Here is a 24,891-nt window from a genome sequence, read left to right on the forward strand (position 1 = left end):
TGAATTATTCATTTTAAAGTCACCATAAGAGCAAGACTATGCTACTATGTAAATATTTTCGTAACTCATCTGGAGAAGCTGGGATGATGTCAGGGATGAAGAGGAAATTCTGGGAAAAAGAAATATTTTCTGCAATATCTTGAATTATATCCATCCCTGACAGCTGACAGCTGCAAGCACCAGGCAGAAAGTCCTCAACAGAGAGTACGTTTAACAGGTTGCTTTGGGGGCTAATATTAGTAAGTGAATTATCATTTTTCCTTCATACAGTGGTATTGTATTCAGGGCTCCCAAATGGTAATTTAATATAGCTGAGGGTCTTTAGAAGGTTTTAATACCTTCTTAAGTAGCTAGAAACTGATATATCCATCCCTTGGACATAAAAATAGCTGGTATGAGCTATGATGGAGGTCTTCAGTTGTTCTTTGGCCTACTGATGGAGGGATTTTTCCCAAGACCTGAAATAACCCTGAAATGTAGCAGGTTAGTTTGCAACAGGTCAACAGACAACAGGATGTAGACATTTGGAGCTTTTTTTTAATACCATTGCTGTAGGGAAAGCATTAGTTTGAGCATTAATTTCTTGGTGTTTTTAAAATGCTGGACTTGTGTCTTTCTTACAAAAGAAAAGGATGGTGTCAGGCACTCGAAGAAAGGGAAGAGCACTGTTTGTGGACTTGTTCTATTTGTGCTTCCTTACCCAGCAAATCACTCACTCTCAGGCACTTACTTCAAAAGAAGGCTTGATTTAAACAGCAGGTTTTGTGAAGCACTGTGAGCTGGGGACATTTTTCTCCATCTGAAAAAGCAGATGCTCACTATATTCGTTGCTCTGATCATCACCAGTGCTGAGTGCTTAGGTACTTCTGCTTTCTTTTGAAGGCAGGGGAGTAAAGTGGGTTTCCTTCATCAGAATCTGTCTCTGCAGTCTGAAGAAGATGCTCACAATACCTTTCTTCTGTTAAAACAATCAGGCAAAACTTTGAAGAAGCAGCATTGATCTATGCTTTTGCAAGACTTGATACCAAACCTTAGACACACCAATCCCCATTTAAAACTGCAAGGCTTTCATCCACATCAGTGCATGCAGCACTCAGAATTACCACCAGTGGAGCTTTTCCTTGTTAGCAGTTTAAAGTTGCATCAGACCAGTGTTCCAACAAGCAGTGTTCCATCTACTGACAGTGGTGGATTCTGCCTAACTTCACACTAATTTAAGAATAAAATCAGCGTCACATTTGGAGGTAAAAATCCTTTTGCTTTCCTAAATAATTGCAGTTCTGGTGTCAATCAATTCTTTTATTCTTTCTCACATCAGAAGGATTTGAATTCTGCAGTTTTTGTGTTGGGTTTTGCACCTTCATGGACTATAAATTCACTTTGCTTGGTACACCACCAGCACCCACAGTTTGCACCAGTGCCCATAGTAGGAACCTGGGGACAAATGTACATAGAGCTGTGGTGGACATGGTCTGTCTGTCACCCAAACAGACTGCCAAAGTGTCCTAGATGTGGCTGGTTGATCTACTTTCTCTCTGTTCCCCCTCTCCACTGTGGCCACCTGGGTACTTCAGAGACACCAGATGAGAAATGGGTCCTCTTAATATCAACAAGACTTTGACTCCTGCATGACATTAAGGAAAGTTAAGCTTTCCTGAGCTGAGATATCTCTTCCTGCCTTCTCAAGTCATGGGGACAAAATGGTGGCTTTTTGTTTTCCAAGAGCATTCTTAACAATTTCTGAAGTTAAAGATTTTTCTCTTAACTTGCAAATGATGGCACACATGACAAGTTGGGTATAACACAGTCATGTGTGCTGATACTTAGAAGGTGAGATTTTGAGGTTTATGCTTCTCTCCATTGCAGAAATGGTTGTTTGCATAAACCTTGTTTTTATGCTGACAAGCTGATATATTACTGTGGACACAGAACTGGCTGTTGGCTGATATAAGAGAGAAAAACCACAGTCATCTTAATGCTGGAGATTTGTCAGTATTAGAAGAAACAGATGGCTTGGAAGAGAAAAGATTAGAAGGGGGAAAATTTGAGTATTCTGGGTAGTAGTTAGATCAGTTCCAAAAGTGAAGAGGAAGGATTCATTGTGCGTTTTGAGCATAAACTCCTATTTTTCTTTGATTTATAAAACATCAGCTGGTTTCAGTCCAGTGTCAGAGTGCTTACACCATAAGACAGTCTTAGTTAGTAATTTCAGTTTAAATTGGCTGGAGTTCTGATGTTAATTGAATTGTTTTCCCTTTGCAGGGACCTCAGGGGCCTCCAGGACAAAAGGTATAGTATAAACAACAATGCTGTGAAAGTGATTATTCCTCCCGTGCCAAATTGCATGCAGAAAAGGTGAATGGAATAAGCTACTGTACGCTGCATTGAATCAATTAGCTTAGGTTCTGAATTTTGCTTTTTCAAAATGGAGCCATATAATGTGAGACACAAGATTTCTCATTTCCCCCATCCTATGAAGTTCAAGCAATGGAGGGCAGACTGTTTTTAATCTATCTGCTTAACTTTCAGGTGAAAAGGTCACTATAATTTTCTCATTCATAGACTGGTACGATTAGGAAGCCAAAGTTCAAGCGTTGTGAAAGGTGGGGAGATAAAGTTTCTGATTAAATGCAAGTCTCTACTCAAGTAGATCAGTGCCATATGACTAAAGAATTGACCAGCAGAAACAAAGGGCGTAGGTGTTGCTGATAAATCGTGCTTGGTCGGTGCTGTTCAGGTGGTCTGCCGGTGTCTTCCTGTTCCTCCGGTAACCCGAGACCTGCCTTCCTGGGAATGCCTTCAGCCTTATTTACACTCATTAAAGCTGACTGCCTCAGTTTGATTGAGTGAGTTTAGGATTTATGGAATTACGCCATTAAAACAGCCCTCAGAATATCAGCAGTAACAGCTAGTGAGTGGTATTTTTCCGGCATCTGACTCACATACCACCAAGCTGAGTAATTTTCTAGCTGATTTGAAAAGATCGAAAAGTTGTATGAAAGATATTTAATAAAACAGCTATAATTTATATAAAGGGAAAAAAAAGGAGGAAGGAATAAGTAGTATTGACATATGTGAGAAGGATGCCTGCTTTCCTTCTTCTCAGATTATGTTCTTTAGAGTGAAGCATCTGTTAAAATAAACTTTTTTACAAAAGAAAGAAGACCTGTGATGTGTAAAAAACGTAATCCCAAAGTACTCAAATTGTTGGAATTTTGGCAGCTGTGGGCTGTATGGAGTTTGCAGGCCTGAAGGAGAGGACTACCCTTTGTGTTTGGCAATGCAGAATGTGGCTCACGTCTAAGTTGCCCTTACAAAGCTATACCCTGAGAATTGTGGAGGAGGATACTTTGTGTGTATGACATCAGCAAAACCCATGTGCTGATGGGCTTTTGAATATCTGATAAACATTTACTTATCACAGTGGAATCAGCTTCATTTGACACTTTCTAACATCCTGTGTTTTGTAAGAAAAATAATCAGCTGCCACTGAGAGGAGGAACTGTTATATAAAGGATAGTTTATTGAGGCTGATGGCTTAATGCCCTCCTGAGCTTTGCCTTCTAATTTTCTGGAAGAATTATACAGAGATGTGGAAGTGTTCACTCAGGCCCCTTTGCAGTAGCTTAAAGCCATGACCATGCATTCAGCAAAAAGAGACAAGAAGGATGCCGAAGTGGAAGCTTTGGGAGAAAGGGGAGAGCATTGTGAGTCAAAGAGATAAGCTGGGATGCAGTGTATTATTTCTTACTGATTCAAAGCTCTGTTACTAGCTCTTGGAGGGTTCTTAAGACCCTCATGCGTTGGTTCCTTTTCCTGTTTCACAGGATTTTCCAACTCTATTAATTGACAAATGTCTGCATCCATTTTGAACACATTTCCTTTGGGTGTTGGTGACAATTTTAGTGACACCTCTAGGCAAAATAGAGGGGGAATTGCCATGCAGCAATTCTTTCAGTTCCCTTATTAAGCAGCACCATCTTTATAAAATAAGAGGAGAATGCTGTACAAGCCTATGCACCTTTCCTGCTTTCCTCATGCTTTGTGTTTTCTCTGAACTTCCATAGCAAGTTGCACAAGGACCTTCAAAAAATTATCTATCACATAGAAATTTACAGTATGAGATCTTTATAAAAAAGATCTCTCAATGTTAGAAGTCATTGTTAATTTTTTTTTTCTTCTTTGTCACTTGTGGTTGGCCTGTATTGACCTTTTAATTCTGATTGCACTAATATTGGTGCAGTTTCAAAGTGTATCTGTAATTTGTACTGTCAGACTGAATCACTGAATATTATCTCTTAAAAGCCTTGAGATTGATTGGTGCTACAAGTTACTGAGCTTGAATGATCCCTCTAGAAGCATTAATAGTTTTGTTCAGGTGCTATATTTGATTGCATGGCATCAGTCTCAAAACTTAATGAGAGCATTAAATGGAATAGCATTTTAATTCTAACATTTATTGTGAAGCACCCACAACATTGCAAAACATGAGCTTGAAGCTTGTTTCTGGAAAAGGCCATACAGTCCTTAAAATGTACAACATGAGAACATGTCTAATTAGTATAAAATCTCAACTGAAAGGAGAGCTCAGCTTGGATAAAAATGAGTTCTTGAAAAATTTATTGCAATTCCAATAAGCAAACATTCACCATTATTTCTAAACACTGTATCATGAGATGAAAGGTTTCATGACGTGTTTAATTTGCTAAACACTGGCGTCTGGTTCCCTCCAGGGTTCTGTTGGAGTGCCTGGTGTTCCAGGGAGAGATGGACAAGTGGTGAGTTTTCTGACTTTTTCAGCACTGCCATTATTTATGTAGTGGATTAAAGCAATTTTGTTCACGTGAACAATATGCAACCTTATATCCAGAACTGTGGTTTCAAATTGGCTTCATGAAAAAGGCCATGTATAATATAGCATAATGTGCTTTGTGCTCTGAAGTAATTTTTTTCTAGTTTTACATGAACAAGCAGCAAATGTAATTAATTAAGCTGAAAGTCTAGTGTTCAAATTTGGTGATGACTGATAGGTTGTAGAAAGAAATGTATATTAACAGTGTGTTACTTGAGTCAGCATATTAACAAACAAAGGGTTTTTTACTTTTTGTTAACTCAGTCTCATAATGCAAACACTTGCATTGATACTGGGTACTGATGTGGTGCCAATACATTGTTAATACAACCTATAAATAGAGAAATAAAAAGAAATGGAAGTGCAGCTGGAGGATAATTTCAAATTGAATTTTGGGGGGAATAAATCAAACAAATATTTTTGAATAAGTCAAGAGGAAATGCTAATTTAGGCAAGTCACTGTCGGAGTTCAGAATGGCCCTCCATAAGGAGAGGTCACAATAAAGCAGCAGGGCTGTGTTACAGCATTGCTAAGGTTTCTTGGCAAAGCTGGGTGATGAAGTTTGAATAGTATTCCTCCTTGACTGTAAAGAGTATTATCCATCTGTTGTTCTCACAAGCCCTAGCATTCCTAGAGAACTTCAAAAGCACTGGCAAGGGATCCCAAAAAGAAAATGTATGATATATGTTCACCAGGTTCAAGCAGCAGCAGATGGTAGTGAATAAGGGTTGTAATAGACAATCCTCTCTTCTGCTTCCCTCACCAAGAGCCCTAGGAATAAGTGTTGTTTCAAATAATTTACTTTTAGTTCTTCTTTCCTAAAAAAGAAAAAAAAATAATGTATTGTTACTAATAGCATAATACATAATATTAGACCTGCATTTTCAGAGTGGTTATAGGAAATAATGTAATAATCATATATTTCACCTTAGTGATAGTGATAGGAATTTATTTTAAACTATTCTGAGTATTACAATTAATGTGAAACAACAAAATAAGAAATATTTAGAATTAACTATACACATACACACACACACACACACATATATATATATATCTATTTAATACCAGAATTTATAAGAAAATAATATGAAACAAATTTTCAGTAAGTCCTCAGATTTTTTCCTTCGTATTTTATAAGTGAAGTCACTTGCAACAGGAATAGTAGACAGTGCTTACCAACTGAGATGCTCTTGCTGTACATGATTCAAGTAATTTTTGTGGTCTGACTGAAATGCCAGGGAAAATTTACTTTGTGGCATATCTGTAGGAATATGTAAGAACACTGGATAGGTGAAGTTGGAAACTGCTTTGAATAGAACAGAACTGATGATTCATATTTTATTCAAGAACTTTATTTTTAATAGTAATCATGCAAACTCCAGCAAGAAAAAATTCACTCAAATGAGCAGAAAAAATTGATATTAATGAAATGTGTCAAATGTGTGATTAATGTGTCATTTTGGGAGACAGGGAATTTTTTTAAGCTCTTTGGCAAGGTTGTTGCATGTCTATTTTTAGGAGACCACATAGACTTATCTGCTGTCATAAAAGAAATGTGCAGTTGAACATTATGGGAAGATGAAAACACATCTTTAAGAGTTGATTATTAATTTTAAATAGTGCTTTTAAAAAACTCCAAAATTTTCAGTTTATGGGTGTCTTATTTATTTTACTTCGTCATTCATCACATCTATAACTTCGCAGACATTTTAAAATTATTACCACTTTATTAAAGATGTCAGTGTGTTTTTAGTGTAGCTGGACTGCTTTACTTTTGACCTTTAAAAAAAAAAAACCCTGAATTACTAAAGTGAAACAGAGGGAGCAGGACAAAAGTCACACAGATAAAAATAAATTGCTGTTGCATTCTTTAATTTGATTTCTTAACTGTTGGTCGATATTGACTCGAAACCACTTCCTTATTTGCAAAAAATATATTATTTTCATCATACTAGGCAGATGAAAGTTGAATGTTGCTATCTCTTTAATTAATAGATTAAAAAATTCTGTTAGCTTGGAAACAGTGGTAGAAATGAAGTTTAAACTGAAGCAGTGTTTGTCTAAAGTTAGAAAGTATAATGCAGCCATGCAATCCCATGTTAATATTTTGCTATCAAAAGGTCAGTTCTTCCAGTTTCTATGAAAAACCAGATTCTCAGTGCAGTGCAGCATGCGAGATGTTGATGAGGACCAGAGTGGTGATTTTAGGAGTTGGGCTGTACTGTGAGCCAGCTGCTGGCACTTATGGCTCTACTCATTCAGATTCAGGGTGACTTGCAGAATAGTTGGGTTCAACTTGCATGTGTGATGTGAGTCATCCCCTTTTTAGAAGTGACACAGTTAAAGGACTTTACAAAAGCCTTACTGTCTCGGTTGCCTTTTGGCCAGTGAGCTCGCTCTGTCAGACAGCAGCATGTGCAGTGCACTAAGTTCCAAGTTAATATTTTTCCTTGGTTTAAAAGGCAGTGAGTGTTAAGCACATGCTTAAAATTAAGTGTGCAAATGCTTTTCTTGTTTGGACAATGAAGTATTTTTCAGCCGATGAATGTCAGCCGTGAATTAGCTTTGCTCTGTCCTCAAGCAGTTGAACAAAACAGAGTTAGGTCATCTCCATCATCTACGTGCCTCTGTAATTTTCCTTTTTCTTTGTTTCACCTCTTCTTTAATTGAAATACTGAGCTATGGGAGATGATTGACAAGTCTGACCATAGGTCTGGGAATGAGATCATAAATTTTGAGTGCACTTAGAACAGTCTTTTAATCCCTTAACATATGAACCACTTGTCTTAGACAGTCTCTAGATATTAGAGGAAGTGTAATTTTACATAACCCACATGTTTTTGCAGGACTGTTAACTAGTAGATTTTTTTTGTATTTAGAGTAGCAAAATCACTGCCATAAAACCTTCACACATTAGGCCAAATCCAGTGAAACATTACAGGTAGTCTTGCAAGGACATTTGCAGTCTTCATTTGTTCCTACATTTGAGAAACTGCAGGAAGTTTATCTTGAGAACAGTAACTGGAAAGGAACTGCTTAATAATACCTGCAGCTGGAAATAGTGTTGTTTTTGGGATGGACCAAAACCTGCTGAAATAAGGAATCTTTCTGAGTGCTCCTTTTCCTTTGCAGACTGTTGTGCAAGCAACGGGTTCCTTTCTGTCATGATGCAATAAACTTCCCTTTCTCCATCCCTGGCAGAAGTTCTCAGGCACTCGAAAAGTACAGAAAAGCATTAATTCTGCATGGAGCTAGGAGGTTGCAGTGATCTGAGGATATCACATCCGTACATTAATCATGTTGAAATGGCCACAAAGGGCTTCTTGGAAAGTTAAACTCTGCAAGTATAGAATGTATATTCTGGTATTTGTTAAGTGCTGCTGATTTGATAAGGGCTGTCAATGACTGCAGCAGCACACAAAGAGAAAAGCAGAGATTCCTTCAGTGTTAAGATGGTATATGGCTGAAGGAACCCAGTTTCTGTAGTTTGTGCAAATAACCGTCTTTGTTATAAATAAGAGTTTGTCTGGAGTGATTAAACCCCTCACTCTAAACTTCCATAAATCTTTTCTTACGTAGTACTTGATAGTTTGGTGGGTTTTTTGGTAAGGGTATATTGAAAACAGAATGAATGGTCAGGATAGATCCCTTAATTTCAAATTCTTCTGGTAGATTTGCAATAGCAATATGATAAACCTCAAACAATTTTCCTTCATATCAGTAGATTCAGAGTCTGGGTATGCACATTTCTTATTGCTTTCTTCATGCTTTTTGTTTCTCTAATTTACATGTATTTTCTTATTACTGTGTACAGTGCTGTGTAGGAACAGATTTTGAAGGTGGCAGTATCAAATTTGTTCAGCGAAATGAGGAAGGGTATGCATGTACTAACATTTTTTCAAATAAAGGGAGGAAACATCATAAATATAGTTCACAAATTCCCAGACAGGTTCCCAGGTTTGCAGGCCAGCTGAGTCTTGTTGAAGAGACTTTCCTCTTAATTTCAGTTGGTGAGTGGGCCAGGAGAGATTTCCAGTCCTTAAACAAACAATTTTAAGTTACTTTTGAGGGGCGCAAAAAGCCAGTTGAAAGGAATTGAATTCCGCCCTGGTTTGAAATGGAAATCATAATAACATATCTGAAAAACCTCTTTTTTACCCTCTGTCCTCATCTATGTATTTTAGAGTAAAATTAGACTGGATTCGGTTTGGGGCCTCTTGTGTTTCCTTATCCTTAAATTGATTACATTCTAGTGACTGAAAAATATAGCAATACTGACAGCCTTTCTTTCAGGGTGAGGTGGATATCAACCAGCTGGTGTAGAGAGTTATTGCATCTCACCAAAACAAAACCTATTTCAGAACTGCAGCCTCTGGGCTGTTTTGCTGTTACAAAAAAGAAAAGCTGGGGCCTCCAGCCATGTTATTTTTAGCTGATTAATTCTGGATATGATGGTATATGCCTCAGGGGCAGAAAGCACTCCAGTAAGGAGAAGCATGCTTTCAACTGCCTCAACTCCTTTAATATGGACTCTGGTGGGTAATACATTTTCAGACCTGTTATGAAGTAGATTTTATTAGTTCATATTGACAGATTTCTTTCTCATATTACCAGCAGAGCCCAAGCAATGCTCTATACACCTGAGTACTCACCAAATTCAGATTCACTTCAGTCTAAGCGTTAAGACTGCCCCTACCACAAGAGTATCTGAAGAAGCTGCTACACCTATTTATTGAGCAGAGCACTGAAATTTGTTCTTTGCCTGAATACAGGAAAGAGTTAGGGGCTTGGTCAAGCTACACAAAGGCAAGATAAAAATAACTTCATATGAAAAAGAAGTCAAGGGTTACCTAAACAGTATTTCTAATGCAATATTTGTGTGTTTACCAATGTGGGACATGACGTTTGTGCATCTGGTAGTTTTGTTGCTGCTTTGGTGCAGCAGAACCTTGATAGAGAGGATGTTCAGATAAGATGGTACTGGTACCCCAGCATCCCGTGGAGCTCTTGCTCTTTCCATCATGGTGTCAGGTGCATGGTGCATCATAAGCTGCACATTGCTGAGGTAGCCTTTGGAAATCATAGCCCACCTCAGTGCCAGGAGGGAGAATTTTATTTTTATTTTGGTGTATCATGGTAGTTCTACACAGTGTTCATTGCACAGGACAGCTTCTGCAGTATGGTTTAGCTGAGAATAAGAATGCAGAACGGCAGAAAGGGCAAGTAACGATTTAAATTGTGTACTGAGACACTTCACACCTCACTACAGCATCTTCCCCACTGTCCATCCCTTTTAGGGATAAGTTCCAAGGAGATGTTCTGAGGGTTCCTTCACACAATTATTCTGGGTCTTGTATCTTTTTCTTATGTGACGGTGTAGTTCAGCCCTCATAAATTCTCTGACTGGGATCATGGATTGGGTTTTATAGGCACTACAAAGTTTTAGAATGGTTGCCATCACTCTGTTACTGACCAATAATTTCTCAGGGGTTCATAACTGTAGAAAGGTGAGCTGTGAGCTAAAGTTAGATGTACTATAGAAAAAATTACTCTTTAAATTGGAAAAAAACACTTTCAAGGCCACTCTTGGAGTACTGTGTCCAGTTGTGGGCTCTTCACTAGAAGAAAGACATGAACATACTGGGTAGAATCCAAGGGCCTCAAAAGTGATCTCCAGAGGTGCCTTCTGAGTTCAAGCATTCTGTGATTCTGTGAAAGAAAAAATAAATAAAAATTTGCTGCCTTGGTTTGAAACCTAGCTGATGTACTCAAGACAATTGTTTCTGCAACCTAACTCCTTTGCTGTCAATGTAGTTAAAGAGAGACTACAATAGCAGTCAGGAAAGACATTAGCCATGGCCTGGTGAATGTAAAAAACATGTGACATTGAGGATTTAGCTTTATAGCTTCTTCCATTTTATCAGGTTGAAAAGCAGTCTGATTTAAATTGTTGCATCGAATGACATCGTTGAGTGTCTGGTGTTTCCTTGCATGCATCACTCCTTGAATAGCAGGGTCACCTTCTTCACCCTCTTAAAAATCAGCTGTGCTTTTTGCTCATCTCCAAAACACTAACCTGTGGGTTGAAGTGTACTTGTACAGCATTTTACACTCCAACTTTACTCTTAGACCATTTTGCGCTCTGGTTTTAACACATGCTTTTAGTAATAAATAGATAAATAAATAGAAGTAACTAAACAGAAGAAAAATAACTAACTATACTTCCTAAGAGAAATATTTTAAATTATTTTCAGGCCAAGAATCAAAATCATTTTTTGGGATGAACACATCTAAAATGACACAGTATCTGAGTAGGGAAGAGCTATCAATCTACTCGTCTGCAAAAGTTAACAGCTCTTTGCTTCATAACTACTTTGAGCAAAGCATTTTTAGTTTTGTTTTGTTGTTTGGTTTTTCTGTTTTTCTTGTTTATTTTGGGGGGGGTTTATGTTAAGGCTTACTGGAATTGTAAAAATATCTGCACATAAAGCCAGACTGCCATACCTACAAGACATGCAGAGTGACAAAGGGAGGCTCCCTGGCATAGAGCTTGTTTAGCTCTGCACTGGGAATTTTCATCAGGGCTAGGACACAGAACGTCTTATGGGCTGTACATGTTCTCCTCTTTTCACTGATTCTATGTATAGACAAGAAAATAAAGGTCTAACGTAGGGAAAATAATATTTTCCCTGCTCTTCTGAACATTAGCAAGAGAATGATAATCACTTCAAAAACATAAAGGCACAAGGTCATTACTGTGTTATCCTTCTAGGTTTGCCTTCAATCTTTCCCATTCCCGGGGCTAGTTTCTGCACTTCAAGTATCTCTCCCTTGTACTTTCATTACTGTAAGTGTAGTGCTGAGCATAGCAGTTGCCCATAGGTCAGAAATGCAATTGCTGGTATGAATGGGGATTTACTATGACTGGGTGACAGGCTGAGGTTTTCACTTTCTCCAAAGAAAATAATTTTTTTGTTCTATTTTTGCGATCTCCTTTTTGTCACAGCAGTGGCCCTCTGCATCCTTAGCACTGATATGTAAACCTGGGAGGAAAGTGCAAGCTTGGGACTTCAACCTTTTGATTAGAGATTTAAAGCATCAGCTTTAAAGCATCGGCCGACAGCAGCTGTTTGAAAATGAAGGGAACAGAAGCAAGTGTGTTTGGGGTGTGGGGATGAGGAGAAACAAGTGTATATTCACGGGTCCCTTCTGCTTCATTTTGTCAACTGGCAATTTTCTTCAAGAGCCTTTTAGGTCAATCCTTTAGGACACTCACACCTAATCTCCAACAGCTTCAAATCCTGAGCACTCATATATCAAATGCCTGTGCCACTTTATCAGCCTCACAGCTACTGTAGTACAAAGGGGCCTTGAGAAGGGGCTGACACAAGTGACTATTTCATTCCCTGAGGGCTTAATGGTACCTATTTTTTGCTCTGGCTTGGAAAATGCCTCACTAGAGGTGTGCTAGAACTTCGATGGTTTTGGTTTGTTTTTTGAAACAGTGCAAGTCTTGAGGAAATTAAAATGTAATTAATGATTCCGTTACCTAATTTAGAAAAACAATGGAACTTGCTTTCACAGACAATCAGAGTTAATACATCTATGATTAAATCTGCCTGCAGAAGTAAGAAAGAGATAAGTTCTTAATAGGAGACTTTTATGGAGAAATAGAAAATATGTCTTGTTGTGTTTAGAAAAGCCTTTATCTTAATGCTCTGTAACTTTTGAGTAGAGGATTGGTTCATGATGTGTACTAAATTTGAACACTGTGTGAAAATTGTTCACTGACTTACTGATGCAAATTGCTGTTCCAAATTTGATTGCTATGTTAGCTATTCGATTTAACTTTACCACATTTTTCTAGACTCAAATAGCAAAGGGCTTTTAGAAGGACCAAGCTGCAGACTTTTAAAAATCTTTTTTTGGCTTTTATTTTAACGTGCTATGCCATGTTGGAGGTGTGATGCAGTTCTCTATGTGAGGGTTATCAAAGGTATTTCTTGTGAAACTGAGATATATATCTGCAGAAACTTTTACACATTAAGCCATGAGCTCTAGTTGTTTTACAATAAGTCTAACCATTACATTATTTTATCTAAAATTAATATCTGTCATTTTCCCATAAATGTGGGATATAAACATTAAAAAAATTTTTTTTGAGGGTTTTTTGTTTGACTAGGTTTTTATTCTCGTTGGCTTGTTTTCTTTATTTTTAAAATTGAAGATGGGAAAGAAGATCGAAAATAAGTGTTATTTGCTGATTAACTCACGAAAATTTATGACTCCTTAAACTGTAGGAGAGTAATATACTACTCATTGAACATACTGAAAATTTGGAGCATTGATGTAATGCTGACAGTTTTTAAATCTTTTAAAACCACTTTTCAACCACTGGTATAAAAAATGGATAAGCAAAGTACATTTAAAAAATTGAAAAGCTCTCTGCTTTTCCAAATTCTTCCATTTCTGAAACTGGCCCTTGTCATTTTTTTTCATTATCTCTTTTCCATCTGAGACCAGAAACACAAATGTCAAAATAAACTAAGACAAGCCTTTCTTGCAGCATTTCTAAGTTGTAGAGAAGAGGAAAGCATTGGCAGTCTTTCTGGGAAGACTGTGCTTTTAAGGCTAACTGGACAGATTTTAAGAATCAGGAGTCACTGGTCTCCTTCCTGTTTAGTGAGACATCTGTGTGTTTCCACCTTTTTCAGAAGAATAATTTCTTACCTCACATGGGTTAGAGTTAATCCACCCTAACTGACATAATAACTCATTTTAGTGCCCAGCTGTGGACTACATCTTTGCAGAGTCTTTTATAATTGTGTTTATCATTACTGACCCATTATGAGAAGGTTCATATATTTCATCATGTCTTTCTTAACTTTATCTTTCTTTCTCTTTGCCTTTAGGGTGAACCTGGTTTGCCTGGCATAGCAGGAGAGAAGGGAGAAGCAGGGCTCAAGGTCAGTATTGAAAATGAATTAAAAACAGAAGCACAGAGCATGTGAGTGCATATGTAAATGACAGTTGTGCTTTCCAACTTGGGTTTATATTCTGACTGACTTTTAATGATTTGCTCCCTCCAGTGATCAGTGCTTTAAGAGGCTTTACACATCTCACCATGAAGAAGCGTTTTCTTCCGCTGTGCATGTATAATTCCAGTCGGGGGCACTGATTCATAGGCATCCACTGCCAGCTGAATGCAACATGCCTGCAAGTGTTTGGGAATCTGGGGACCTTTTCAGAAAGGCTTTGTTTATGCCCCTTACAATGTGTTTCAGGCTTCTTTTCAAGAACTTCTGTGGTCAGTTCTTTGACAAATGTCAGGGTGAAGTCTTGAGGGCTGATCCTGCTATTATGGAAGTTAGCAACATGCCTCATTAGGAGCATGTCTCAGCCTGTATTTGTTACATCAGAATGACTCTTTGCACTTTATTGTTCTGTAGTTTGTTCTGCTGTTTTAATATTGAACAAGTGAAATAGAACATACAGCTTATGATGATAACTTCATTTAAAAGAAAACTCAACATGTCCAAGGTGATGGGACCTGTGGGGCTCTTGGAGGGGGTAATGCTAATTTCTAATCCCATCAGCTGCGAGTGAGCGTCCCTGGTGCACATGTGCTCCTCAGCTGATTCTGTGCATCATGCTGCTGCTGACAGACATGCAAGGCAGCCTCTTTACATTTACTGACTGGCTGCTTGTCCATCAGGAATGAAAACAAACCATTTGGGAGCATGACCTTTTCTTACTTTGTATAGAGAAGAAGCCAAATTATGGCAGTTGATGCTTCATTCGTATTCACAGCTGTAGTCACTGAGTTGCCTAGCGACTGCCAGCCATCAGAAGGGGCAAAGATGAGCCAGAGTGCAGCTCTGAGTCACAAATGCAGAGATGAGTTGTCAGGGTCAGGCTGGTGTGCAAAAGTGCTTTTGCAGTTTCTCAAGCACATTTTAATTTTGAAAACAGTAATGGCTATAAGCCATCTTTTTGTTACAAAGATTGTTACAGAGTAGAGAGAGCACTGAAGGCTCTTTACTCTGGAAAAGTCGTGAATTTGTTCAAGACACTTAAGGCATTTTCTCTCTCTTGAGGAACCTTCTGAGCCGTTGACAGAATCATAAGACTTCCCCTTCACATCCAGACTTTTTGTTTCTTTTGTTTGTTCCCAAAACAAGGAGAACCACATGTAGGAGCCACCTAGCTCCCTGCAGGCTGCTTCTCAAAGACATATGCCTGTTTGTCAGGGTCTAGGACAAAATAGAGAGAGGTCTTCACATGCAAACCATTGAAGCTTTAAAAAAAAAAGTTCAAGTTGTATTGTCCATTGAGATCTATTAAATTTACATATTTTATTGTTCATTGGAGATTTTCTTGGTGTATTGTATCATCTGAGATGTTGTCATCAGTAGTGACATAATTATTAGTAAGGATAGTAATACTAATATTAGTAATAACTAATGATAGTAAAGCTAACACTCAGATTTCTGCCTGAGTTAGTAACTTATGACTTCTTTGCTCCAATTGTTTTCCTTAGGGTGACCCTGGAGAAAGAGGAGAGAAGGTGAGATGTTTCAACTTCCTTTGTTGTCTTTCTGTTTTGAGCAACTTGCTTGGAGTGTACTGATCCTGAGTTTAAAAATAAAAATCCACAGCTCCTACCTGGAACTAATGTGGCACAGTGCAGCCTTCCCAAGGGTCAGATAATACCTGCTAATGGAAGTTATTGATCTGTGGTTACTGCAGTGGGATTAGTCACAGAGTGCAGTGATTGTGTGTTAAAGGCTGCACAGATGAGCAATCAGGCAACTAATCCTAACTGTGGTAAGTCTCAGAAAATGATGAGCCTGTCTGAATAAATTAGAGATCCACACATTTCTCATAACTTGGTTTTGATGCTCTGACACCTGTGTGGAATAAAGCAGTTAGGTAACAGAATGGTAAAACTACGTAGATTCTAAGTGATACCCGGATAACAAGCTCTCCACGTACTAAAAATAAAAATGGAAATGGAATAAAAATAAAAATGAAATAAAGAAAAAATTGAATGCTCCATTTGTGTTTGTGTCAGTTTAAGTAAAAGCAAGGGAGTCTGCCCCCGTGATCTCCAGTGATGCTGTCTGGAGAGGCACACTGATGGGGCTCTCACTTGCTGTGAGTTAGCAAGAAATTGCTTCTCTGATGTCCAGTCATACCAAGGCAAGACAAGGGGGTGGAACAGGCTCCATGCTGCAAAAGGGGAGTATAATTCTGTTCCCCCAGGCATAGTGGTGGGTAGGAGCACAGTGAGTTTAGAGCTGAGCTTCCTCACCTGCTCACTGGGGCAGTTTGAGAAATAGCATAAGCCTTATTTTGAGTAGGAATCCATGCACAGCCTCATCTTCTGCAAGTATACTGACCTTATATTTAAAAAATGAGTTGTTTGTACTGAGATGCAATTTGCTCTTGATAAATGTTTACCTGTGTCTTTGCAGCTACAACTGAATTTCACTTCCAGATCCATGTAGATCTGTGTAATAGCAGCTGGAAGCATGCATTGCCAAGGCTATCAATTTCACATTTTCAAAAGCACACCATAAAAATAATCTAGGGAAATCTTAAAAATCTGTACCCCACATGGAGAACTATGTAATCATGAAATATGCATAATGAAATAATTTATTCTGTCAAAATGATATTTTTAAAGTACTTCAGTAATCCTTAGTTTGTTTTCAGACATAAAAGGAATTACTTTGAATTTTAATATGTGGTGAATTTTTGTCACTTAAAACCATTTTATTTTTCCATAATTATCCTTTGTCTTTTTCTAAAATGTGTAGTTACAGATCCCCTCAATAAGTTTATCATGTTAATTGAACTTGAGTAACATTCCTCACTGTTACTCTTCCATGTTTCCATTCATGTATGTTTCTTTAATTAAAGTGCTGCTAGATTGTTAGCTGGTTCCCATTGTATCAGTGGTTGTGATGTATAAATTTCTAAGTCTCCTCCAAAAGGATTTCACATTAAGGTTTTCAGAACAATCTGATACTGAATAATGTTATTAGAACAGTACTACTGGTTATCAGACCAAGGCCAGAAATGTGTTTTCAGTCTACTTAGGCTTTGTTTTTATCTATATTTTTTGCATTTTAATACTTACTGTGCTTTAAACGACCCTCAAGTCCCACAGAAATTTTTAGCCTGTATTCTTAACATAAAACAACATACAGCATATTTGATGTAGTCTGGACTTCTTATATGGTTACATGACTGAGTGGAAATTTGGTCTTTTTATAGATAAATATTGTGAAATTTTTCTTTTAAAATTTTGGGCATTTTTTTTGAGTAGAAGATGTCTACTCAGACATTAAAATGTTATCTGAATATCACTTTTTAAACAAAAACAATGCATAGAATTTATGTAGAGATAAAGTCATTTGGTAGCTCCTTGGAGGAGAGACATTTAGTGAATTTTTTTTTAGTTTGTAAATCATTCATGAAGGACTTCAGACTCAGAGAGTGTATGCTATCAATTACTTGAGAATCTCAATAAAAACTACTGGGATTGTCTAACTGTCATCTGAATTTGATAGATACATCGAGGTGAATGTGTCTGTGTTGGGAAGAAAAATGTATTTCTAATTTAAAGTGCTGAATCATCATGGAATCATTAAATCATTCCTTTCTTGCTAAACTACAGTGAACTGAGAAAGATGGTCGATTATGCCAGCAGGTATTTTGATGCTTTCTGGTGGGATTTTTTTACAGATCTGTGAAAGGGTTTGCAGTTATACTGAAGTCTGTGTAAGCCATAGCCACTTCCTGACCGTGTCACAGAGACTGACTATCTGATGAACAAAATCAACTTGCACTGTTCATCATGTTAGAATGCTGACTCTTTTCTGCATACTGTGTTCTTACAGAAAATCATTACAATGTAATGTGTGTTTCAATTGTAGGGGGATGCTGGTGAGAATGGACTGAAGGGTGACACAGGAGAAAAGGTAACAGCACTTCTTAGCAGAGAAGAAAATGTGTGCCTTAGGCATTCTTATAATATAACCAAATAATGGAAATAGTAATTTTTTCAAAAGAAAAATGCATTTTGAGATTTTTTTTTAAAGGTGAGTGATTTGGTTAAGTTTCTTTTTATGAACAGCAGAAAAATTTTCACTATTCTGTCAAACTGAGCATAAGATTTCTTCCTTTATACAGCAGTAGCCCTAGTACATAATATATCAGCATGGTTCTAGCTAGCACTCCTCTGTTGAAATTTGCATCATACAGAAGCTTTGGTCACAACCTGCGGGTTGGAATTGTCCCTTTGAATTACGGCAATGTTCTCTGGTATACCCTTTATCTTTTCCCCTTCTGTGTTTCCATCAAAGAGTGGGACCAAACCAATATGGGACAAAAATTATGGTATTGTGATAGGCAACTTCCCTCCCAGATTGGCAGCTGGAAAATCAAGATTTGATGATAAACATACTTTACATCTTTATTCCAACTGAAATCAACGATAACCTTGCTTTATAACTTCTTAGTTCATTGTTGCAGAGTATGAAGGTGTTGTAGAAATCACCAAAAAATAGATTTTGTCAAAATTTTTATTTTCCTGTGTTTTCTTTTATGTGAGACTCGCACTCAGAAAATGGAACTGGAATTTTCAGTGAGGTTTCCTTACAAAAGCCAGTCTTTAGCTGTCAGGGTAAAGGCTGTGTTGCACATGAGAAAGGTTCAGGCATATTGATCTCTTCTGGCCATCATTTTTGAGCTGATATGCTTCTAAAAAACATTTATTTTAATGACTAGGCTTGGGCAGACACATAAACACTTCTTCTTGTACTCCTGCATGTGTGATGCTTAACCAACTTACAGCATTTCAGTTCAAGGAGAAATTTAGGATGGATTTATCAAGCTGGTAAGGAGTGCATGCAAATCCCTCAGGAAGTATCATTTGGGTACAGTAAATCTGAACTTTGAAGAGCACCAGGATTTTAAGACATATTCTAAAATCAGCCATTAAATATAGACATTAGATTTAAGAACAGACAAGTTACATGATTTTTGGAGTTAATTTAAATAATAATTTGTCTGCAGTCATGCTTATTAATAGAGATGAAAGTCTTAAGAACCTTATTTACTTTGTTACATGATGTATGCTGGTAACATAATCTTGATCCACTTACGTGATTTAAGAATATAATTGGCTACAAGTATAAATTGAGATTGTGGTCCAGATAGATAGCTCTACAACAAGTAAATGGTAAGGTTATAATCTCTCTGGGAAGCCTAGTGCAGTTTCTCCTGTTGCTTTTCTGCGTCATTAGCCTTGAGGGTGAGCTTGCATGCACAAGGATGCCCATATTGCCCTGTGATCAGCCGTGTGCACATCCCTCCATTTGGGATCATTTTGAGCAAAGAAAAAAGTTCTCTTCTTTCAGTGGGAGATCCTTTCTGCTCAAGTATAAAGTTTTAAATACTGCTGTGTGAACTCTCAGCAGTTAGGCAGTCAAGTTGGGATCAACTTGTGGAAAGTAGAAGTTCTCAGGAGACTTCTTATATTGCTGTATCTGAAGAAATTTCAAGATACCTCCTCAACTTCATAATGCAGAAGTCTCCCATTTCTTCTTTCTTATTTTCAGAGGTGGGATGGTGACATAGGAATATATTCTGTTTGCTTGGCATGCACTAATTTAGCCATAAGGGGTTAGAGTCCTCTGCATTCATTTTTGCCAGACTTTCCAGAGCTGTGACTTCATTGACTTTCAATATTTTTCTTCTTTTTCCCTGCCTACAAGACAACTTGCCACCCAGAAAAAAAAAAGAGAGTTCTTAGAGGAGAGCTGCAGCTTAAAGTTTCTGATAGGTAGCTTTGCAAACAGCACTTCCTAGAGAGCTTATGAGGGTGGTTTTTGACAGATAATTTGGGAGTAAGCATTAAACTTGGTGTCATTACTTTACACTTGAGCGACTTAACAGGGTTTGTATTCTTTCCTAATCTTCAGCATAGATGGAAGTTTTTGCTTAGGAGTTTTAATCCATAAAACTGAAATGCGTTTCTTTGAAAGCTTGAGTAGAGTTTCTGTGAGATAAAAAATAATTTTTTATTCATGTGGTGGGAGAGTGAGATACCACATGACAACAGATCCAGACTTGGTTTAGGAGCAGGTTCCTGTTTGTGCAAAAATATGTAGCTTTGTTTACTGAACTGTTGTACCTAGTGACACTCAAAAATAAGGACTCGGGTCCTTAATTCTTGACCTGAGACTTTAGAGTTAAAATGTCTTTGTTGAATTGTTGAAGACAGTGTCAATGCCAAGCTTGAGTTCTTGCTTCTGTTCTTCCACTGTAGCCTTGGTCCCTAGAAAAAACCAAGGATCTTCCTTCTTTGTACATGTTCCCCTGCTAAAGTTTCTTCATTTGCAAACTGTCTTGACTCAGCAGTGAATTGTGAACATGCTGTACCATCATTTTTTCTTTGATCTAACTTCTATTCTTGCGTGAAGGTGGATTATAAATATTTTGTGTCTTATCTTCTCCATATCCATCATTGCCCTTTGAAATATTTAACCATTTAATGTGTCTTAATAGTTGATTTGGCCATTTATAGCTATAAAAGGCTTGAGGCTTTTAGTTGCACATGCTTGTAAGGGATATTAGCAGTGTCACTCATGCATATCTATTAAAATGAGGCAGCTCAGGTTCCTGTGCATGTATCAATATCATAATACTGATTTTTGTGTTTTCTTCATTCAAGAGCAACCTGTAGTTACTGTGTATTCCTATTCTTCAGAGGCCAGTGAGCATGTTAACCAGTACTATTTAATTTTATAAGACCATACCAGAAAGATGCCATGTCCAAACCAGCTATGGCATTCACAGAAATATCGGGAATGGGTACCCCCTATTTATATTTTGTAAAAAGAATATTAAACCTTTATACCCTGCTTATATATCTCTGCTTCTGTCTTACCTATGTAAATCACTGGCAGGCTGCTGAGAGCTCTCAGAGCTTGAAGTTGCTGCTATGTAAAAGTTGCTGCTTTCAGTGAACAATGTACATTTATTCTGCATAATGAATAATTAAACAGTTTTTCAAATAGAAGCACACTAGTCATTTTCAGTAGTATATAGCCTAACTAGCAAACTTTTCAGTAGGCTTTTTTTCTTTTTTCCTTGGCATATTGATCAAGAAATAAAAAACAACTGATCCTCGGTCCTGTGCATATCAGTGCCTATGAAATCCAGTCAGCCCAGCAAAATATAGGCAAATCTTTTGAGTGCTAGATGTCCGCTCAGAACAGAGACTGTTCCTGAATATGTAAATTACCACAGCTGTCTCATCATGTAAAGTATAGCCCTTCATGCATTAATTTATCCATTTAAATACCCTGGAGTGTTGAGGAAATAAAACTATGACCTGTCCTGATGGAGATAAACTCATAGGTCAATGGGGTTTTTTTTCAATGTGAATCTTCATTGGCACAAAAAACTGTTGTCAGTTGAGTCTTGACACTGGCCATCTATAAAATAGGTCAAATGGTCACTCATATTCTTTGTAAATAACAGTGAATTATTTTTAATGTAGGTCAGCAATTTAGAGATGTCAAAGTATGTCCTGTATTCTGGCTGTGTGAAGTACATTTGAACAACATCTGAAATTATTAGATCTACATTATTAGTTGTGAAATTTGAAGTTAACTATAATAGGTGTTTGGGTGAGTGAAGCTAAATATCTCTCTACATGGTCTTGAAAACAACGCTGCTCCTTTTCTGATGTAATCAAACTGATGTAATTAATTAGTTAAATGCCTATGTAGTAGCACAGAAAACAGACAGTCTTGCTATGCAGTTATTTTGCTCTGTAATGTTGCTGTACTCTTACATGATTTATGTGTTTCCTGGAAAATAGTTTATGTAGTAAGAGTGATTATTTCTTGTGGATTTTGTATCAGGGTGACCCTGGCTCTTCTGCGGCTGGAATTAAGGTAATGGAGTTCTAAAGAAGTTGTGCAGGGAGAAGAGGGGTGGTTGGTCCATGTTACTTCCCAGTGTCACAGACATTTTGGTTATCATTAATGTTACAGTTTTCCACAGCTCCATCTTTAACTCATTTCTCAGATCTCATGTCTTTCATCTGTTTTCTTGTAGGGTGAACCTGGTGAATCTGGGCGGCCTGGACAAAAGGTACTGCTTGGAAATGTTCAATTTTCCTTCTCTGCTGGATTTGGGATAAATGATGTTACATCTGTGTTACCAGTGCACCTACCTGGGATGAATCTGAGGCAGTACAATTTAGCAGCCCAAGGCTGTACACATTTGGTCTATGTTTATTTTGTATTTTAGAAAGGCACAGGAATGATGATACTAATTAACATGAAGAGCAATTTTGACTAACCCACCTTCCCTTCTAGCCCCAGCATACTTCTTGCATTGAGAGCTTAACCCCTTTGCAGCTAGTGAGACTAACAAAGAATGGCTCTGCTCCTTGGGTCATCACAAGCTAACCCTGCATGTCTGACTAATAATCTTCAAACTGTGGTACACTGGTAGATCTCATCAGGAAGGAGATAAATATTGGTTAGAATCCCTTTCACATACACCTGTGAGGGAAATCAAACTATCAGTGGCACACAGTGTGTTTGGAAAGACACAGACCAGGTAATGCTGCTTTGTTCTTCCTTCCAGTGTAAGAAATCCCCTGGGTGCTGTGTGGCTGAGGCTGCTTCTGCAAGGAAAGGTCCTGCAGGAGTTACAATAGCTGTACTGCACGAGGCCCTGTGAAGCTGGGGAATGTGCTCTGTGAATGCACAGTACATCAAACACAGCAAATGCTGTGCCTTCAGCTGCCTTTCCTGAGACTAGGGGGCAGGTCCTGCAGGGAGAACAAAGAGACAATGAGAGCTGGATTTGTGCATTGCAACATTTGGTTTCCCTCTGGAGCCATTGGCACTGTTCTTGCCTCTTAAAACATTGAAAGTTTTCCACTGCACACTGCTGCCAGAGTCGAACAGAATCTTTCCACCAGTTGAGAATTCCAGACAGATAGTCAAGAGCTAAAATTCTGTATTGTGGATGGAAAGACAACCATTTTCTAATATTCAAGATACTTTGGTGACTAAGCAAAACCCCAAGCCACATATAAATAAGAAATAAATAAGAAATTAAGTATTTTTAATTAAGAAATTATAACTCTCATCAGAGACTAAATAAGACTATTATGGTTGAAAATGCAGTTCCTTAGTAAAGTGCAGTTTTAATTAGGAAAGGTAATCAAAGTAGTTTAAAGCTATCTAATCCACAGAATCATTCAGTGTGTGCATTCTGCAGCGTGTGCTTTGCTTGGCTCATAAACTAGAAAATGCACTTAGGTGCCTGTGGAGATTCAGACTCTCATTAAGTGGCTGCCATGAAGCAAAACTAGCAGTGATTTATCAGCAGGCTCCTGGTTCTTAATCTCAGGCACTCAGATTTGATCTAATTCAAGCAACATGGATGAGTGAGAGGTATGCAGTTCAGACTTTCTATATTCTCACCTTCTTTTTGACACCAGAGGGGGGCTTAGTGTCTTCCTTCCATTCACCCCATGATTTCCTAGTGTGTCACAACTCCTGTCCCAGCCCCAACCATCAGGTCCCATAACATGCCCAGTCAGTGTGCCTCCTCCAGCCAGGTGCCCCATGTCTGCTGCACTACACCCCTGCTCAGCAGGGACTTTTTCACACCACCAGAGGTTGTGGGAGGCTCTTTTTCCAGTTGGAGGCATGCCTCTGCCATCTACATCATCTCAATGCTGTTCTCCCTCTCTGTGTTCCATTCATATTTCCTTCCTCTGTCTTCTTTTCTTTCTTATATTTTCCCTTTTATCTTCTTCTAGTTGTCCCTTATCCATCTTCTAAGGACAAATATGTGTTGAGCTGCCCAGCCAAACACTATTTGCATGAAATGAAGTGTGACAATATTTCAGCAGTCTGACAAGGCTGTTTGGGCCGCGTTGTGTGCTGAGGTGACAGAATGCCCTGCTCTGCCATTATGTAATAGAGTTCATATACAGCCTTGGTTTCTTTAAAAGTCATTCTTCTCATAAATCATGCTCAGAATTTTTGTATTAGGAAAGGTTCAAAAAAGTAAATACTCTGCATTCATCTATAATGCTAGCTGTAATTAAGAAATAGTGATTGATTTCATTGTTTTTCATATTGATGCATCTTTTAGGGGTATTTTAATTGTTTTAGATTACTGTGGCTCTGAACTGGCTTTGGTAGATCCTTTCTGCTTATTATGTGTGAGTGTATGGGGGTTAACTCTGTCCCAAGAGTAAAGCGTAACCTACTGCAGCAACACTAATATAATAAAATTATAAATATTCCAGTTCTGTGCTTGCAAGTGAAATTTAGTGCTTCCACAATTAGGTGGGTAAAGTTGATGGGTCGTAGTGCTGTATGTATGGCTGCTCGTGCAAAAAGTGAAAAGACAGAGTAGGGGTTTGGAGTTAAAATTTTGTTAGTGCAGTGGAGCATTATTCTTTTGCAAGAGTAATAACCCATTTTCTGCTTTAGAAAGGGATAGTCACCATTCTAAAAAGTGTCTATTGAAAATGGCTCCCTAGCCTTTATTCTTTCATCTGATTTGATAGTTACTACTTTGAGACTGGAATCTTTCCTGTGCTTTTAGGCAATTTGAACAGTTAGAACTTTGGAGAAACTAAAACAGATGAAGAAGCTTTTATCAGATCCTTCTATATCACTTAAAAATCGTTCCATTTGGTGAAGTGATTTCCAGCCCTTCTGTTGTGTTTTTCATTTTGTCCAGAGTGGTGTAATTTTGTTTTGAGTGTTCAAAGTCTGTGTAATATCTCTGCCTCAAAGAAGTGTCTGTGGGTAGTGCAGTTGGATGGACACCTGCATTATGTGTAGGTGTGTTTATATTTTTGTGTGTATGCACGAGTGTGTGTGGGTGTATGGGTGTGTGTAAGCCTGGGTGTACACAGGCACACAAAATATTTTAAAAGCACAACCTGTAGGTATCAGCCCAAACCACAGAGTTG

The 24,891-nt window shown here is 37.9% G+C and overlaps 1 protein-coding gene across 1 annotated transcript in view; it reads left to right on the top strand.

Annotated features, from left to right (window-relative positions):
- The window catches only part of COL25A1 (collagen type XXV alpha 1 chain), a 298,979-nt gene that overhangs the window by 221,806 nt on the left and 52,282 nt on the right, over positions 1-24,891 (top strand). Inside the window, exons 11-17 of the mRNA XM_036381685.2 lie at positions 2,263-2,289; positions 4,734-4,778; positions 13,769-13,822; positions 15,397-15,423; positions 17,801-17,845; positions 21,800-21,832; positions 21,996-22,031. Coding sequence (XP_036237578.1) covers positions 2,263-2,289; positions 4,734-4,778; positions 13,769-13,822; positions 15,397-15,423; positions 17,801-17,845; positions 21,800-21,832; positions 21,996-22,031 — 267 coding nt within the window. The remainder of the gene's footprint in view (positions 1-2,262; positions 2,290-4,733; positions 4,779-13,768; positions 13,823-15,396; positions 15,424-17,800; positions 17,846-21,799; positions 21,833-21,995; positions 22,032-24,891) is intronic.

The sequence above is a fragment of the Molothrus ater genome, chromosome 4 (genome assembly GCF_012460135.2).
Source record: "Molothrus ater isolate BHLD 08-10-18 breed brown headed cowbird chromosome 4, BPBGC_Mater_1.1, whole genome shotgun sequence".
Lineage (NCBI taxonomy): Eukaryota > Metazoa > Chordata > Aves > Passeriformes > Icteridae > Molothrus > Molothrus ater.